At 37.3% G+C, this 20,397-nt stretch overlaps 1 protein-coding gene across 1 annotated transcript; it reads right to left on the bottom strand.

Annotated features, from left to right (window-relative positions):
* Nucleotides 1-1,113: 1,113 nt before the first annotated feature.
* Nucleotides 1,114-20,366, bottom strand: LOC134212958 (zinc finger protein 182-like). The gene is made up of 3 exons (XM_062691354.1): nucleotides 20,040-20,366; nucleotides 19,919-19,972; nucleotides 1,114-2,076 (listed from the first exon to the last, which is right to left on the bottom strand). Exons 1-3 carry the CDS (start codon nucleotides 20,224-20,226, stop codon nucleotides 1,247-1,249), a joined length of 1,071 nt encoding a protein of 356 aa, XP_062547338.1. The 5' UTR covers nucleotides 20,227-20,366; the 3' UTR covers nucleotides 1,114-1,246.
* Nucleotides 20,367-20,397: the final 31 nt, after the last annotated feature.

Raw genomic sequence — 20,397 nt, 5'->3', positions numbered from 1 at the left:
AGTAAAATTGGTATCCTGCCCATGGTCGCATATTTGTAGCATTTGCATTTTGGTTGATTTTGTAAATCGTTTGTTAATCTTCCCCACAAACTCAATCATTTGCAGCTTACCACAGATAAGCAAGATAGTAAAGCCTATTTTATTGTTGTGGGATTAGATGCAGTAAATTGAGCTTTCTGAACGATTAAAAGGATTTTCACAAAATAAACAAAAATGCGAGTGTTACAAATATGCGATCATGGGCAGTATATAGGATTGTGAAAAAAAGTGAAAAACCTCCGACATAACAACACAACTCTTTTGGATATGCGTTGCAAGCCACCGATTGCCCCATGTAGTCCGTAATTATGGATATGGTTGGATTTTTGTCAGTATATACTATTTTAGGACTATAAAGTACGCATAATCCTGGAAAGGTGGAACTACCGTAGAACCCCGCACATTCGACACCGTTAAATTCAACACTTTTTAATTCATGCCCCGGTAATTCGACACTAAGTCGAATTAAAAAGTGCTGGAGCACATGCTCAGCTGTCACATTTCGCTCTCACCGAAACAACACTTTCTCAACAGGCGTAAAACGCACTACAACTCAATGGGAAGAACCATTAGCCAGTTTGTCGAATTAAAACGTTACCCCGTTCATTCGACACCAAACATTGTCGCATGAGCGGGGTTTTGCGCGGTGCTCCCAAAAGGAGATTAGATTTTTGTTTACTCATTTATGAGTATATTGGACATACGTCAAAATAAGCATACTTTTTACTACTTTTGTAAAGTAAAAATTGCGCTTTTACACCGAAAAAAAAATTAAAAATGTTTATTTTTTACCCCTCAAGATATTGTCGCGCTTATCTTTTTCTAGACTACCGCAGCGGTCTTACGCTCGCAGGCTCGACTGCAAAGGTAAACGTCAAGATAGCCGCCGGGTTAAAAGATCGGGGGAATTTTCCCGCTGACGGGAAAGGTCAATTGAAAAACAGCTAAACGGCAAAATGTCACTGTGTACTGTGAACGGTCTGAACAGGTTGAAGATCTCAGGTATGTACTTACATGAAAAATGCTAAACATGGTAATTCTTCATCAAGATCGGCAAATGCAACGACAGGTGAATGATGAGCTAACCTATAATAATCCAATACCATATGAATATGGTTGCTTCTCTACATTTATGGATCATTCATGTGGATAATATTGAAAATAAGATTCAATGGATTTAATATTTCTTCACATCTCCGGCTCTGCACTACTTCGCGGCATGTTTTTTCAAGTGTGTTATAAATTCTTCCTTTGTATTCAGCATCCGCTGACAAACTGGACACTGCACGCGTGGCAATAAGTGATGATTTTGATGAACACTGCAACTCGCTTTCGTTTTGAATACGTCCCCACAGAGACAGCACTCGAAATACTCTTGTTCTTCGCTGCTGTAGTGTAGTCCTGCTGGATGTTTATCCTTCAAGTCGCGCAGTTGTTTCAGTGTATGTGATTTTAAATGTTTACTTAATTCACCACATTCGATTAGTTTAAGTCCACAAATGACACAGGGAAAAGGTGCATTTTTAGTCGGATGATGTTTAACATAATGCTTTCCCATATTGCTGACGGATATGTATTTGGGACATTCTTCGCATGCTTTTTTAGGACACGTTTCGTCATCGATGTCACTCACAGCCTCCGACGGCGAAGTCTGCGGGACTTTCGGTTCACAACTATTATGCATTCCCAGCTCAGTGATTGTTTTGAAAGTAACATTGCACTTGCCGCACTGGAAAGGATTCAGCTTATCTCGGCAGATTTTTTCATGATGTTGTAGATCGATAGGTTTCTTGAAAATAGCATTACATTTGGAGCAAATGATCTTTTGCTCTTTCGGAGCCACTGGATCAAGCACAGGTGAGTATGTAATAGTAATCGATTGGGAACTAGACTCATGTTGAATCTTTACGGATTGTGGAATGGCATATTTTTGTAGAATTTTTTCGATACTTTTTAGACAATCCGACACATTACCGAAGCCTGTTGTAGGAATACTAGTGGAAGCCTCCGGAGCTGATGATTTTTGAGAATTGTCTCCTGTAAAAAAGAAGAGATATCGTGTTGTTGCTTAACCAAGAAGAGATGATTGAGATTTTATTTAACAACAAATATATGCCTTTCTACACAATGTAGTATTCTTAATTTGGATCAGTGTTCTAGACATCATACTGTTTATACACTTTAATAATAAAAGTAAAATAAAAGCCTTGAACGCAATAGAACGTATGTTTCTTTTCCTTGCGCTTTGTTGTGACAATTTTGTGGATTATCGAGGGACGAGAAACATTTCCGATAAACTTTCAACCATTGTGAGGAACGTACCTGCCGAGGTACCTACAGAGGAGGTGGAAAGGGTGGAAATCCCTTTTTGTGCTGTGCTTGGACAACTTGAATGTTATTGGCGACCAATTTCGATCCGTTTTCAACCGCCTCGGAGCCGTTTCGAGGAACGTACATACCTGTAGAGTGTGTGAAAATCCTGTTTGTCTAAGGACTGTATCGAAAATAAGTTATCCACATTATTTTATTTGAATAAAATCGGATGGATTTTAAAAAATTATTAAAATGTGTCTAGCAATATATGTTAATTCTGTTTGTTAAGTTTTATGAAAAAATATAATACTGAATAAATATTGCCATATTCCAACGTTTATTCAAGTATTTTTCTTCCTGGTCACAAATCGGCATAAATTTGCCTCGTTCTAAAACATGATTACTTTCTGGTCCAAATTCCGGTCAATTGATTTTGATTTTCTTCCTTTTTCCGACAGATTAGCAAGCGTATAGTTCCCCAAGCTTGTTGACCATGAATTTTTACCTTTGGGGGTGGATAGCGAAACGCTTGATCAAATTATCCATCTTGATGTCCTTCTTACGGAGCCATGTGTCCAAAACTCAAATTTCCATATCACTTTCAATTTGAGATACATCGGAAACAATAAATTTTCAACAAAAAAACAAATTTTGATTTGAAACTTAACATACGAATACGTCGAATGCAGGGTAAAACCAACCAATACCTTCATGAGTTTCTGAGTAGCAACACTTTGAAAGTGGATAACTTATTTTCGATACAGTCCTTAGGTAAATATGGAATAGCTCTACAGCTCCTCACACAATAAAAATTAGCTTCGACCATGTAATTCAGGTGATGGTTCAACGGAGAAATCTGGATGAGCTGTGGAAAAATATGAACGATGTTATCCTGGACATCGTAAGCCACGACGACTATGACGAGGAAAATGACAACTGTCTCAAGCAGCAGTTGGAGTTTAGTTTAGCAGCAAATACTATGACTTATAGTTCAAACTGTTGGACAACGTTATCTTTCTGTGATTTTTGACGTAAACTACGTCTAAGGGGAAGACTTGGATACAGGGTGTAAAATGAAAATTTCAAAATTAAGGACCGTCACGAAAAATCATGTAAGATTTTGAACGTTACTAGTGCATTCATCTTTCAATGGATTTTTGAGAATTATATATCAATTGACTCGGAAACTTTCCACCAATTTGCCAGTTTCGCGAATTTAATGAAAATTTGTCATATTTTTTTTAGCATAAACTATTTTCTCAATCACCACCGACGACTATCACAGATGATACTTGGACCGCCACCTTCGCAGACATCGTCTCAAGTCAATTCAAAAAGCTGCTCTCCCGCGCGCGTTTGCGGTTTTGCTTGAAATCATCGTGCGATTGTCATCAGCATTGGCAGCGTTCAAAAGAATTTGTTTAAAAATTTTAGTAGAACAGATTTGTCGACAGCCAGTAAAAATGAGAGATAAAATTGCACTTGCACAATTCTGCTGAATTTTTTTTGAAGATTCCTCTTAATGCTTCTTTTCAGTCACTACACTAGCAACAGCAAAACTTAAGTAAGAACATTGCGAGAAAATTTCATTTGTGCCACAATTTCCAATACAGCAAACAAAACCTTCTTCTTTATAAAATGATGGTCCTGAAAAAGGATCAAACGAGTGCGCCATTCATTATCAGTATGCGAGAAAATTTCGCTTCACTACTGCTCCCACCGCCGACGGTCATCAATGTTGGATGAATTTCGATGTCCTGTTGATGATGTTGCTGACGAAGGCCACACGATTATTTACATCAAACCGGATCTGCAGCATCCGTCAGTTACAAGAGCGAACACCACTGATGTCGATACTAGGGATCCTATATTAAGAGATGTGCGAATACTTTTCCAGAAGATTTAGCAACGCTGTTACTTTCGTAAACAAACGCTGCCAGCACTTGCCGCAGTGAAAAATGTTTAGGCTTGTCACTTTTAAGTTTAATTCTCCAAATAAGACAGACCCTAAATTGAATACAAGAAAGCTGCTTTCCCGCGCGATCCCTTTTGTGCGAGATTCCTTAACAGCGGTCCCTGTATCGGCATCAGTGGCAGTCGTCGGAGTCTGTCACCATGAGAATGCGCTTCGCAATGTGGAGAAACTTCCCTGAATATTAAACTTGCTCTTGTATATATGTAATAGTGGATTGGAAAAAATCTGATATGGGAAGTGAAATATTCTCGCAAGATTCGGACAATCGGTTGGTTGCTGTTAATGGTTGTGAATGCTCAACAAGGTCTTAAGAAGCATGAATCAGTTTTTCTCAGAACCCCCATTTGAAACGGAAGAGTTGATTTGAACTGTATTTTCTTTGAAGAGACATACAATAAAATGGTAATGATTGCGTCGATATTGATCCCAACAGCATCAGTGATGGCCGTCGGCAAAGGTGGAGAAAATTTATTAGCATTGGTAGCTGCTGCAGCCTCTTAGCGGTAGGAAATTAAATTTTCTCTTCAGATTTGGATAATCGTTTGGTTGCTGTCAGTGGTTGTAAAGGCGCATCAAGACGCGTATATCGCTTCCTTTCATGATCCCCATTTTGATCAGTAGTTGATTTGAGACGAATTGTCTCTTCAAATTGAAAGTTGCTATTATGGCGTCGGTAGTGGTCCCAGCAACATCGGAGTTGTCCGTCGGCGGTGGTTGCTGCATAAAAACTATTGACCGTGCTATTTTTCCGTGCAAATTCTCTTCTGTATATTATGGTGGTCCTAACAAAGGACCGATTAATTTTAACGACCGCTGTCCGATGATTCGTTGCAACAGACGCCGGATGGCTCACGCTCCGTGAAATCTCTATCGTAAATGACGCGCTGCTGATGCTGCCATGATCGCCAGACACCACCGAGCCGTTGTTACTAGACCGCTATCAGACGGTCCACGCTCTAGCGAAGCGGTCTGTTCGCCGTGAAATCTCGAACGAAAATGACGCGCACGTGTACGACACGACTGCGTACGTTACAGCAATCTGATGTCCGTGTTGGGCATGCATGAACGGATTTGGTTGACTCTGAATTGTTTTTACCAGGCGTGAAACTTGGCGTGAAAGAACTAAAATTTTCAATAGTTTGACGGTGGTAAGTTTGCGAATTGATTGATTATAAATCTTAAGAATCCATCGAAAGATAAAGTCGCTATTAACGTTTGAAATCTTGCATGATTTCGTGACGGGCCCAATTTGGAAATTTTCATTTTGCACCCTGTATTTGCACCAGAGGCTTCCCCTTAGACATAGATCAAGACAAAATTTTCAAAACGACTTATCTGCTTTTGTAAACAAAGATTCGACGTCGATTTTACGAATCTGAGAGCACTCCCACGCAAACCAACGCTATCATTAGGTAGGTGAAGGTTTCGGATACCTGTTGATAGCGTTGGTTTGCGTCGAAGTGCAATCAGATTCGTCAAATCGACGTTTGAATCTTATGAAATTGTTGGTCAAATAAATGGAGTGGTCCAGAGTAGAGGCCTGAATAAGAGAAACGCGGATAGAAAATATGACTCTGCCAACACTGCATTCAATCTTCTTCATCAGAGAGCAACACATGAAAAGGAAGAAATGGTTTATGTAGATAAAATCTCACAATCCGCTATTTAATGTGTCCACATCACATGACAATATAATCCAATAAACAATGCAATTTAATTTCATAATTTATAAATGACTTGCATATATTATTGCAAACTAATGTAAAATGCATTAATATTCGTATACTTAAAAACCCAGATTAATCCACCTAGCAGTGATGATGCCTTTCTCGTGCATTATAAAATATATTGAAAAAATCACATTAGAAAGGTCTAAAAAGCTCTTTGGGGGAATAGATCACATTTTTTCGATCATTTTTAATATTTTTGCCTTGCCACCATTCAAAAAAAATTGTTCTTTGAATTTTCAAGGGGACCTTTGGGGGAAAAACAATGTTTTTCAATAATTCCGAAAAGCAATGATCGGGCCCATTTCCAATAGCAAACAATTCCCCGTCGAATGCAACTTGTTGCGAGTAAATCGGATAATTCTAAGTTCTAAAAAGTGTGCCTACAAAATTTGTACACATACACACACACGTACACAAAAAAAACAGACGTCACCTCAGTTTGTCGAGCTGAGTCGATCGGTATATAACAGTATGGGTCTCCGGGCCTTCTATCAAGTTTTTTTAGCAATCATATAGCCTTTCGGTACAACTTTGTTGTACGAGATCGGCAAAAATGAATATGTTACAAATATGCGATCGTGCGGTAGTACAATGATTAGCGATAGTAAATACAATGATTAGCGCAACGGCGCGTTTTGAAAAATACATATGGATTAAAATTCGATATGTTTCCAACTTTCCTGATTCCCACGTAGTGTTTTTTGTAATGTTAATGTTTTGTTTTGTAAATGTAATATTAAAGTTCAATAATACTACATAGTTGAATGTCATACATTGATTTTGCATTCCTTTGTGTAATAATTGTTCAAGTACATTTGTGAAAATGAAACCAACAATTCACATAAATATAAATGAAAAAAAAAGCCGCATAATATGGAAATAAGGAGGTATATGAAAACGAACGTTATGTTCAAATCACCCATATGCCCAAACTACACCATCATTCCACCCAAACCAACCAAACCACCCAAACCAAAAAGCAGTTAGCCTTAATGACACGCCTCTTCTTTCCTTCCAAAGCATGAAACAAAATGGCAGCAAACGTAACGAGCGCGCGAGAAAGCATGTACGTAGATATGCGATTTTTATTTCCAACGACGAAACTTTTACAGCTGTGTTGAGGCGAGCGGATGAAGTCATCGGCTTCGGGTCTCTAGCGCGTGTGTGTTCGTCTATTAGTTTTCATGTTCCACATTTAAAGCTTTGGAAAACTTTGCTTGAGAGGTTAGCATCATCAATAAAGCACGAAAGAAGCAACACAAACATTCATGCTGTCAGTTATATACACGGTGCGAAATTTATTCACCGCATGCAGAAATGCTACACCCTTAATTTGTTTTACTCAATATTGTGCGGTTACTTGCCAAGTTTTTTTTAAACTTTATTAAGTGTTATTTTTTGTATCTCCAGATTATGTTCAACACCGTACTTGCTAAATGGACACGGTCGGTTAAAGTAGCTGTTCCTTAAATAGTTCGTTAAAGTAGTCGCTAGATTATTCGCTGTTGGTTTGAGCGAGACAGAGTATATGTCAAAAAAAATTAACCAGCAATCTGCGGTGTATTGTTCGAAATGAACGTTTATCAGCAATGGACTTTCTGCTGTACTATAGATCTCGCATAATTTATCAAAAGGACCTAAGTAACATTTTTCATGAATTAATTTGAGTACTGCAATCAACAGAACAACATGAAAGCTATTGCGATTCTTTTCTAAAATTAGCATACTGGCTCACCAGTTACGCGCCGGGTCCCATGCGCCGAGTTGTGCGCCATGCAAAAAGTAAATAAACCAATGTCAAATAGATGTGAGCTTTCGGTAAGCTTTTCCACATTCGCTTGTAAGGTATGTAGCATATTGTCGTCCCTTTACGAAAAGATATTTTTAAGTGAAATTGTTCGAGGTTTAGTAGTTTTTGCTTTTCTTTCGCCTGTGTTGCGTTCGGGATATTGTTTAAGTGGATATTAGTAGTGCAATTATGTTTAATTTGTGATGTAATATTCTACACTTAAATTGAGTAAAGTACCATAATATGACACAATACCTTAGCGGCGCACAACTAAGCGAGGCAGAGGTGAATGAGCAAAATGCTATAATATCTCGAGAATCACAATATTGATTGCAGTATTCAAATTAATTCATCAAAAAAAGTTACTTGCGTCCTTTTGAAAAGTTAAGCGAGAATTCATGAAAAAAGTTACTTAGGTCCTTTTGAAAAGTTATGCGGGAAATGTAATAAAATGCGTAAAGCCAAAATAGAACTTTTGGGAACTTGCAAGTGTTCTGATTGTTTAAGTTGACTTTTGTAAATTTATTGGTCAATATTTAAGAAGTGCAGTTAAAAGAAAAGTGCATACTTAGTTTTTTCAAATTTGATTCAGACTATCTTTTGAAAAGGGTCAAACTTGTTTTTACTGATTTTTTCAAATGGATATAATCGAAAAACGACCCTTCCTACAAAAAAGTGTTGTGTGGGTAACTATCGCAAAATCAGTCAAACTTTCTAATAAAACTTTTTGAAAAACTCAAAATTGAACCCTACACTAAAAAAAAATCGATTTAAAAAAATTGAAAGTCGATTTGCAAAAAAACGCTCTTTTCAATTTTGAAGGAAATTTTGTCTCAAGATAGGTGATTATGTTCCCTACCAACCGTCCATACATCGCAAGCTGGGCACTTTGAAGGGAAAAAAAATTTCTTACAAAAACTTTTTCTTGACGGAATTGATTTTTTCAGTGTCTTTAAGGGGTGGATTTTACATATGTATACATAATATACTCATATTAAGTATTCCTGTACAGTCAGGCAGAGTACAATGTTTTGGTCGTAACTGGTCGCAACTAAAGAAGCTAATAATGGAATATAATATTTTTTTTGAAGATATAAACCCCCTCTTAATATTACCACAGATAACATATATTGAGGCTGGCATCCCATACGTGTGTAAACATCCGCAACCATTAATTGAAATGTATTTTAAATTGGGACCGCGTTTGGCAATCGATTGGAGATGGCGCAAGGATCCGAGGGGCGATTCACTTGTGTATTTTCGATTCAGGCCAACGTATTTGATCACGTATTGATGTATTTTTCGTGCATTTATATGTATTGTATGCAATATTGTAATTTTGTGAATTAATGTATTTCTCCGTGTAATTTAGTATTTTAGTGTATTTTTATCGAATAAATGTATTGAAATCAAATGTTCGTATGTTTTGACGTTTCATTGTTTACGCTTAATTTTCGGCTGAAAATGCGTTTCAAAATATCATTTGTTATTCCATTCCATGTTATTCTATAATTTATTTGTTATTACAGTTCCAGACTCAATTCCAGATGTTTTTTTTTTGAATTTGCAAATTACATGTGAAATTCAAGCAATACTGAGATGTTTATAACGAGGTTTAGAATGCTGCTTGGGTTAGTCCGAGCAACGTCAAGTACGCTTAAGCAGTCTCATTTGACAGGACTTCATCTTGAAAATGTTTCCGACAGGAGTAAGAGGCTTCACCGAGGGGAAAACTTGGGCTTGAACTCTTCCAAATAACTGACTTTCCTCCTAATGACCAGCACAATCATGCGAATACCTCATAGTCCATCATCGGTAAAATCTATTTAGTAATCCGTGGTGGCCCGGTCAGTGCTAAGGAAATAAAACACGATCATTGGACCTCGGAGCTCGTCTCATAGTGGTGCCACTATGGCTGGCATGTTACGGATTCGAATATTGCGTTGTTATACAAGAAGTTATGTTCGAAAGTATGGATCACTATTCTTGGCTGGTTGGATGTATTATAAATTCAGTAGAAAACCGAATTATAGCCGCTATCGAAACTGGATTTTTCTCACAATCCATACGTTAAACCTAATTTCGAAAGTGGTGCGCTGTATAGCAAATCACCAAATGAAAACAGCGCACTACTTCCGAAGTTAGGTTTAACCAAGGGTTTAACGTATGGATTGTGAGAAAAATCCAACTTCGTTAGCGGCTATAATTCGGATTTGCACTGAATTGATAATATGCGGACAACATTTAAATCACAGAAACCCGCTAGCTTTTTTGCATTTTTTCATTTGAAAAGTTCATAACATTTATTAGCGCAAATTATCTGCAGTTGAAAGTAATTGAAAATCGAGGAGCGATTCAACCTAAGTCCTGAATATGTTCACCGAATTAATATGGTAAATATGAACCCCCCTGCGATGCACCGATATTTGTGATCACGTCTCGGTAAAAATCCGACAGTCGCATATGCAATGTTGTTAACATTTTGAATCTCGGATGTTGATATCCGCCAAATCGGCAAACTGCACCTGATCCTGAACGTGGAAATATTGGTTTGAAATTAATGAAGCGAAAATGAAGGGGATTCTCTCGAACAGCTACCAAACTTTCATTTTCTTTGTGGCGTGCTCGGTGACGTGCGTTTTCTCGCGTAATGACGATTGTACCCGTAATTAGATGCGTTTGATTATACCAAATATAGTATATTAACAATATAGTCCACTTCGTTATTCTCCATACATTTGGCAACGGACAGCACAATCACACCATCTTGCGTCACAAAAGGCAACTAACGCTTGAAAACGATAGCCAAGGGATGCAGTGATTGCAAAAATTACACTAATTTAACATTTTTCAACTATTTGAATTACATTTTCGAAAATTTATTTTTAAACTCAAAAATCAAAATGGGGTTATAGGATGATTTCTAGCATATTATTTTGAAATGTTATACTGTATATTGCATCACACGTTTAAACACCCCTCGGAATGTCTCTTCACTACATTACTTACCTTTTGCGACACCGCGGTGCTACTGTGTTGTCTTTCGAAATCAGCCAGAGTGGACTATATTGGTAATATAGTATATTTGATTATACTTTTTGCATTATTTGCATTAAAATATGATGTTTGAATTTTTCGTGTAATGATATGTATTTATTTGTACTATTTGTATTTTTGTGGATTATTTGTATTTTTTTGCAATATTTGTATTTTGTGCATTATTTGTATTTTTATGCATTATTTTTATTCGCGTATTTCTGATTCATCATTCGATAGTAGTGAATCGCCCCTCGCAAGGATCATTGTTATTGAAAACGCAGCCCGATTGCGGCTGTCAAATGCATTGGCTGCGTTCGACAGCTGTAATTCAGCTGCATCCTTAGGTACTGCCGCAATCAGTTGAGTAGATGGCAGTAGTGGGCCAACGTATATCAATTCAAAAGTTTACACAGGATTTTCAATAAAATTTGTTCTAGCATCAATATCTGTTATCTGTGATATTACTCTTAATTTAAAAACAAACTATATTTAGTGACTAAATTAGACAATGTATCATAAAAATAGATTTGCTTGGGGTTCTATAACGATGGCTTTCATTGGTTTAATTTCAGATGAAAATACACTGAAAATAATTCCGACAAGAAAAAGTTTTTGTTAGAAAAACTTTTTTTCCTTAAGAGTGTCCAGCTTGCGATGTATGGACGGTTGGTAGGGAACATAATCACCTATCTTGAGACAAAATTTCATTTAAATAAAAAAGGGCGTTTTTTCGCAAATCGACTTTAAAATTTTTAAACTGATTTTTTTTCAGTGTAGGGCTCAATTTGGATTGTTTCCGATATTTTCACTAGAAAGTTTTACTGATGTTGCGATGGTCACCCATACAACACTTTTTGTGGGATGCGTCGTTTTCTATTATATCCATTTGAAAATATTAGCAAAAATTTCAGCTCTTTTCAAAGGATAGTCTAGATTAAATTTGGAAAAACATTTTTGTTTTCATTTCGGATCATCTGGTGATTTTTCATTTCTCATTTTTCATTTCTTACTTCTTACTTTTCACTCCTCACTTCGCACTTCTCACGTCTCACTTTTCACTTCTCACTGCTCACATCGGCCCATAGGGGAAAGAAATTGCAGAAATGACGCTTAACTTTTAAAAAGAACATATGTCACCTTTTTTTCATGAATTAATTTGTGTACCGCAATCAAAAGCTATCATATTGGTCTGTTGATCGCAATATTAAAATTCATTCATGAAAATATGTTTCTTAGGTCATATTGAACAAAATAAACGAGAATTTTCAGTGTATACATGAAATCTTAAAATAGGTACTTTTTAACTCATTAATGGGTTTCTATGTTTCTTTGTGAAGTTTTTTCTTCCGTGTAAGCTGTGTATTCTATGCTGTCAGTGTGCCGGTTTCGAATAAATTGTGTCTTGGGAGAACATAACCTAGAAAATCGATAGCTTTTTTGTTACGAAATAATGATGTCTCATAACTCTTTGAATATTTACTATTTTTTGAGAAGTGCCATCATTATGAAACTCAATAGTGAACAAGAAGAAAACATTCCCCATCGAATGCAACTTGTTGTAGCAAAATCGATTCAGGTTTAGTACTAGAAAAATTGGCTAATGTTTCAATGTGCACACACATACGCACACACACACACACGGACAGACAGACATTTGCTCAGTTTGTCGAGCTGAATCGAATGGTATATAATACTATGGGTCTACAAGCGCTCTATAAAAAGTACGTTTTGGGAGTGAAATGAAAGCCTTTCTGGTACAACTTTGTTGTACGAGAAAGGCAAAACGGCATAAAATCAAATTTAACCGTTGTCAGTATTTGAGCCAACATTTTGGCTGCTTGACAGGTATCCTGCTCGATAGGCTGCTGTTTTTTGACGGTTCGATTGGCGGCACATACCTATCTGCGTTTCTCTTATTCAGGCCTCCAGTCCAGTGTATGCATGCCTCTAGTCCAGAGTGTCGACATGTGCCGCATTTGACAGGTCTCCTGCTCGTTTGAAACCAGGGGTATGCGAAGCGGCCATGTTTTTGATGCCAGCATCAAAATCATCGATTAATTTAATACGAAGGCGTAATCTTAATCGTTGAAACCTGCCATTGAAAATGTATTTTGAATATCATGATATTTTGGCGAAGTGGAACGCTTGGTGCCGATTGAAATCTGAAAATTTATTAAAGACATCAATATTCTTGTGGAAATACACTTCGCATTCATACTTTCGCACAAGTTCTTGAAAAATGATGAAAAATAATTACGTCTACTTGGAAAAAATCACTTCGGAATAGTGGTTTGTTTACAAAATAGAATTGTCAGTGGGAAACCCAATTTCAATAGAACAATGGGAAACTCAAAGATGTTGGCTATTGTCAAACGTAGTGGGTAGGATTGGGGTTGCCAGATACCTGTTTGAAACACGATTTTGTATGTAGAGATGTCGTAAAATCCCGATTAATCGATTAGTTACTAATCGATTACTCTTGATTCTTGTCGATTATTGAATCGATTAATCATTGTGTAGTAATCGATTCAAAATTAATCGATTATCACAACGATGAATCGATTAATCGAAATAATCAATTAATTTTCGACATCCTTATGATGTCGTAAAATTCTGATTAATCGATTAGTAACTAATCGATTACTCACGATTCATCTCGATTATTGAATCGATTAATCGTTGGGTAATAATCGATTCAAAATTAATCGATTAAAAAAACAATGATGAATCGATTAATCGAAGTAATCGATTAATTTGCGACATCTCTAATGGGAGATGGGGGCCCTCCTTAGCCGTGCGGTAAGACGCGCAACTACAAAGCAAGACCATGCTGAGGGTGGCTGGGTTCGATTCCCGGTGCCGGTTTAGGCAATTTTCGGATTGGAAATTGTCTCGACTTCCCTGGCCATAAAAGTATCATCGTGTTAGCCTCATGATATACGAATGCAAAAATGGTAACTTGGCTTAGAAACCTCGCAGTTAATAACTGTGGAAGTGCTTAATGAACACTAAGCTGTGAGGCGGCTCTGTCCCAGTAGTGTTGGGATGTAATGCCAATAAGAAGAAGAATCTCTAATGGGAATGACAGATGAATTTTGTTCCAAATCTGACCGCTGACAAATCTGTCGCCACTCTTAGGGTAAAATCAGCAGTGATTCAAATCGTTCGGGGCTGTCAGTTTGAATATGAATCTGAAACATCATTTTCCCAGCAGCTGTTCTACATTCATTTTGACGTAGGACTTACGTCTCTCTTTACTATACCGGGTGTCATTCCAAAATATTCAAATCGACCGCGTTACGCTGTGTTGAAAGATTTTAAACGTTAATAGCGTTCGTCTCAATGGACGAATTTCTGCGGTAAGCCCCTCAATCGACAGATTTCAAGTATGCCTTTCATGTCCATGCTTGATAAGACCCGAAAAACTTGTTTCAATAGGCATGAAACTGTTTTTAATGAAAAACATTGAGATCAAGAGAACCAATAAATATGGGTACCGCACAATTATTGCATCATTCCATTACCACGTTCTCATTGGTGCAGACACCAGCGAATGAGCAGCCGCTGGGTCTGCCGAGAAGCCATAAAATAGCGCAACGCGTTTTTTTCCTTTCATTCTGACCGGGACAAGCGAAGCAACCGCATCATCGATTGAACAGCACAGCAGGGACAGCAGGGAATGAAGTCTGCACCGACCGCTTTTTCGGCTCGACACCATCGAAGCCACCATCATCAGCCGAAACCTAGCCAGTACAGCAGCAGTCCACCCTACAGACCCGACAAAGCAGCAATGCTGAGCAGATACCGGCAGCAGCAGCAGAGTCGAGCCGAGACCGGCCGGCATCGGTGATGAGCCGAGACAGGCTGAAGAAAAGCCACATGATGCAGCATGTATGTCCAAAAAACAAACGGTTCTTCAGAGGGCCAATAGTAGAGATCAATATCAAAGCTTTAAATACCATTCGGGATAGAAATTGTACTTGGGTGCCAAATCCAATATTCTAGTGATAAAATTTTATGCGTGATTTTCATAAATGGCGTCAAAACTAACAGTGGATAACTTCTCTGATTTAACCGCGAAGTTAGGGATCCTATATTAAGAGATGTGCGAATACTTTTCCAGACGATTTAGCAACGCTGTTACTTTCGTAAACAAACGCTGCCAGCACTTGCCGCAGTGAAAAATGTTTAGGCTTGCACATGACTTTACATTCGAAGACACTTTTTGATTATTTTATCTATCCTCTAGCAGTGCATTTTCGCTAAAATTAAAGAGCAATACGAATGAACACGACATAAGGCATTAACTAGACTACTTTTACTTACGAAAGCAAAACAAATTGTTTATTCGATAAAACTTTGCATAAAATCTATTTCACCAAAATCGCAATACCTTTCGATCTGCAACAATAACGATGTTCATTTGGCTCAGATTTTGACAGTTCTCAATGCTCGATTGGCTCAAGATGGCCGCTTTCGCATATCTCTGAATGTAGGATCCCTACGCGAAGTGGACGAAGGACTTCGCTTGACCATGCCTAAAAAAAACATAAGATGCCCAAATCTCTCACAAAATATTTGGATATTTGGATTAAAAAAACACCGATAACAGCTCAAACATTAATAAACTATCAATCGATTTTTCATCAAATGTTGGATTTTTTGGCATTGATCAAGAAATATCTAGATAAACATTGTTTGATACTGACCGCACACAAAGCGAACGTGACTGAATGATCTTATCACCCGAAATCCCATGTCCGGGTGTTTCCTTCCATCTACTACTAACAATGATGTCTCAGAAAAGAACACGTACTTCTCACCTGAACTGCAATTCTAAGCTCGCTTTCCCGGCTTATTGGCCTGTATCAAGCAAAAAGTCCCGTTAGGAAATAGACGCCAGCAGCGAGCAACAAGCGTAAAAAAGAAGAAGCCCTTCTCGAACGCGTTGATGATGATGACGCTTTGGCTGACAAAGAAGCGAGATACAAGACGCTGGCTGATTGGCCCACCAATTAAGAAGCAGAGAAGATTCAAAATAAGGTATAAAAGAAAAGTGCATTCGCTCGCAGAGCATACAGTCTTTTTTATACCACCACTAGAAATTCGCGGTTATTTGAAAAGATAGTTTTCTTACTTTTTGGACTTAGCCGCAGCAAACAGCCTTTTTCAAGGCTCTAAGAGTTAAAAATAATGTTCTCCTTCAGTCGCTATCGCACGGATTAGGAGGCCCTACGTCCCCTGCTGGGCCAACTTGTGGCTTATTTCAGGCAGTCCTTCAGTGGGAAGGTTGCCACTGTCGAGGCTAATATTCCGTGACCGGACAGATACTTCCTGAATTGTTTTTGGTGATTCTTGTTCGAGGTAGGTATGATTTCTGTGTCGGTTTGATGAGAAGATTTTGCCAAGGAATTCGCGAAGTCGAAGCAAATTCTGCTCTTCCCTCCTATGGGAAATCCCATTGCTATCTGTCAGAGTTTGAGTGAAACATGGCCGCCATCTCCTCCTCTCTGTTGCTCTACTGTAAAAACCCATAAAGAACTGTCATTGTTTGTGTGAAGAATTTTGCTTCGACTTCGCGAATGGTATGCAACGCCGATTATTTATCCAAAATAGTTGATGTGAGAAATTTGGACATATTATGTATCTTAAAGGCATGGTCAAGTCAAGTCCTACGTCCACTTAGGGTAAAATCAGCAGTGATTTAAATCGTTTGGGGCTGTCAGTTTGAATATGAATCTGAAACATTCATTTTCCCAGCAGCTGTTCTAGATTCATTTTTTATACCAGTCGAATGTCAAAAAAATAAAACTGGTATAACGCTCCGTTCTATTTTCTGCATACAGTCACTCTCAAAATTGAGCGTACAGCAAGGATTAGATGAATATATTCGAAAATTCCAAAGGAAATTTAATTGTTGGCTCGGTTGTTTTTAATGCATTTCAATATTTAATCCTTCCTTCAATGTATGCGCACATAAAATGGTTGAAATTTTTTCTCTAAAGTTCATTTATTTGAAAATAATCTCAAAATACGCCTATTAGATGTGACAAAATTGAGCGTACAGCGAATATTTTTCTATAAAATTTCTTATTATAAAAGCGATTAATGTCATTTAATGTTATTTTTTCATGATTATAGTTATAATAATAAATATCCGCTACTCAAACATTCAATGTTTTTGAATTAAACCATATTTTGGTCAAAATGGCGAACCATTAAGATGTATAAACAATGCTATTTAACAATTAAATGGTGCTGGGCAAAATAGATGCTTTAAGATATCGATTTCACCGGCATCGTGACTTATATATGATAGATAATCGAAATCAAGCGAGACATATGATAAATTTAGGAAAATTCAGTCGGTAAATGTTGAAAACAGATGTAAACATACAGAGAAAACGACAAATGTTGGGAATGGCATATTTCAAATTAAGTACCGTGGACCCCCGATAATTTGAACGGTACCTCATTCAAATTACCGGGGTTCACTTTTAATTTGAACTTCTGGTTACTCTATAAGCATCAGAAAAACTGGTTTCTGGCTGCTCTCTTTGCTGGTTTGTTTTGATTCTGCGTTCCATTTCACGATGTTCCATTTTTCTTCTCCCGATTCCACGTGGTAAATGACGTTTGAACCATTTTTAATTTGAACGATGTTCAAACCAACGGGGTTCAAATTAAAAAGTGTTCAGATTAAAAACGGTCATATTACCGGGGGTCCACGGTATAACTTTATTTAAAAGTAGATGTTTAGGTAGCTTATAAGCTCAGGACACTCATTAATAATAATATTAATAAAAGAGCAGCACACGGATACATTATAAGATGTCATTTCATAGTTAAAGACTCAGTCACCGTAGGAACAAATTTGGTTGAATCATCTAAATTCACCAAGATATCATTAAAAAGCTGCCGAACTCTTAAACAAGTTTATTTTTACTCGCCACATGAAAATCATCCAATTGTATCCCTTATGATAACAGATCGTGGAGTTTAATACAAAATTAATTATGAAATTACGATTTTAAGCTATATTTTATATTCAATCAGAAGTGCTCTAAGCTCTACGGGGTTAAAAAGCTGATTTTATGTCCGGTACCTTAACATGCACCTTGTACTTTCAGAATTCGACTGTGAATGATTGGATTCAATAATACTACTCTTAATGGTAGACCTGAGACAATAGACGAGCTTTAAAACAAATTTAAGTTAAAGACATACTAAAATTGAAATATGTTATTCCTAACATTTGTCGTTCTCTCTGTATGTTTACATCTGTTTTCATCATTTACCGACTGAATTTTCCCAAAATAAACGTATGTCTTGCTCGATTTCGATTTTCTATCATATATAAGATACGATGCCGGTGAAACATACAAATTAAAGCATCTATTTTGCCCAGCAGCATTGAATTGTTAAATAGCAATGTTCTTACCTCTCACTTGTTCGCCATTTTGACCAAAACATGGTTTAATTTCAAAACATTGAATGTTTAAGTAGCGGATGTTTATTATTATAAATATAATCATGAAAAAAACAATACCGTGGACCCCCGATAATTTGAACAGTACCTCATTCAAATTAACGGGGTTCATTTTTAATTTAAACTTCTGGTTACTCTATTTGCATATCAGAAAATGGTTTCTGGCTGCTTTCTTGCTGGTTTGGTTTGATTCTGCATTCCGTGTCAAGAAGTTCAATTTTTCTTTCTCGATTGCACGTGCTAAATGACATTTGAACCATTTTAATTTGAACGATGTTCAAACGAACGGGGTTCAAATTAAAAAGTGTTCAGATTAAAAGCGGTCATATTACCGGGGGTCCACGGTACTAAAATACATTAATCGTGTTTATAATAAGAAATTTTATAGAAAAAAAATCACTGTACGCTCAATTTTGTCACATCTAATAGGCGTATTTTGAAATTATTTTCAAATAAATGAACTCTAGAGAAAAAAAATCAACCATTTTATGTACGCGTTATTAAAGGAAGGGATGAATATTGAAATGCATTAAAAACAACCGAGCCAGCAATTAAACTTCCTTTGGAATTTGCGAATATATTCATCTAATCCTTGTGTACGCTCAATTTTGAGAGTGACTGTATTTGAACCACGATTGAATCACGAGATTCAAATATTTTCCAATTGTTTTGGTGTATGAATGCGTCATTTTATCTACGGATCAATCCACTTTGCAATTAAGGCGCCTGTTTTGATGATTTCATTTAATTGAAAATTTGAAAAACATGAATAGAACACTGCTGGGGAAACCAGCGAGTTTGTTCTATTTGGCTCTAGATACAAACTAGAATAGTGGTCGAAAATTTGGAATGAAACTGAATCACTCCTGATTTCACTCGTAATAAGCAATTTTATAGAAAGCTCAAATGACAGGAGACCAAATACTAATACCGTGGACCCCCGATAATTTGAACGGTACCTCATTCAAATTACCGGGGTTCACTTTTAATTTGAACTTCTGGTTACTCTATAAGCATCAGAAAAACTGGTTTCTGGCTGCTCTCTTTGCTGGTTTGTTTTGATTCTGCGTTCCATTTCACGATGTTCCATTTTTCTTCTCCCGATTCCACGTGGTAAATGACGTTTGAACCATTTTTAATTTGAACGATGTTCAAACCAACGGGGTTCAAATTAAAAAGTGTTCAGATTAAAAACGGTCATATTACCGGGGGTCCACGGTATTTACATTTTTCAAGGAACATTTGCGAAAATGGAATGAAATGATGATGATGATTACGAATTGATGATGGTTTGCATGCAAATTTACCAAAACAAAGACCGAGCCGTCCACTCAAAATTTCGATCAGCTGATCAAATCTGTCTCATAAAATGGCTTATACATACACTCTGGAGTGGTCGTGTCGCGGTTTGTAGAATAAAGCGGGTGCTTGACTAAACGAGGTGTGGAGTCAATGTTGGTCAAACTGCTTGACCGTGTGTACACTGCAGAATCGAAATTCGCGGCGTCCGCGTCGCCCCTTCAGAATAAAAATGTAGCGCTTACCCAAATTTTTTGATGGAACTGCTGCAGATTTCAAAGTTTTATTTCTGGTAGCTCCTGAAATAAGATTAGAATCCGATTATATGCAGAATGTATCCAATATATGCTACCAAAAATTTCTCACCATCGTACGTGGTGTAATCATCTTCAAGAAAGTGCTCTCCGCAAACCTTTGCCGAGGAAACTGGAATGCGCTCGAATCCTAAAATTTCGCACCACCGTTCGGCCATCGCTGAGTCCAACGGAAAGCCATGAAAAACTATATCCGATCTGGTAATCTTCCGCTTCCGACAGACGCAACAAACACTCATTTTCTTTCAATACAACGCTTTTTAAACTTACGAGAAAAAATTACTATCAATTTGCTTTTTGTGGAAACAAATGTAAGCAAACCCTTCAGAAAAGTTACATGTTATGTGGGTGCGGGTGGCGCGCGTGGTCCGGCCCCGGCACGAGCCAACTCAGAGTTGTTTTGTTTACGT

This window comes from Armigeres subalbatus, chromosome 2 (assembly GCF_024139115.2).
Source record: "Armigeres subalbatus isolate Guangzhou_Male chromosome 2, GZ_Asu_2, whole genome shotgun sequence".
Taxonomy (NCBI): Eukaryota; Metazoa; Arthropoda; class Insecta; order Diptera; family Culicidae; genus Armigeres; species Armigeres subalbatus.
The sequence above is the reverse complement of the archived record's forward strand: the minus strand, read 5'-3'. Positions and strand labels throughout refer to the sequence as shown.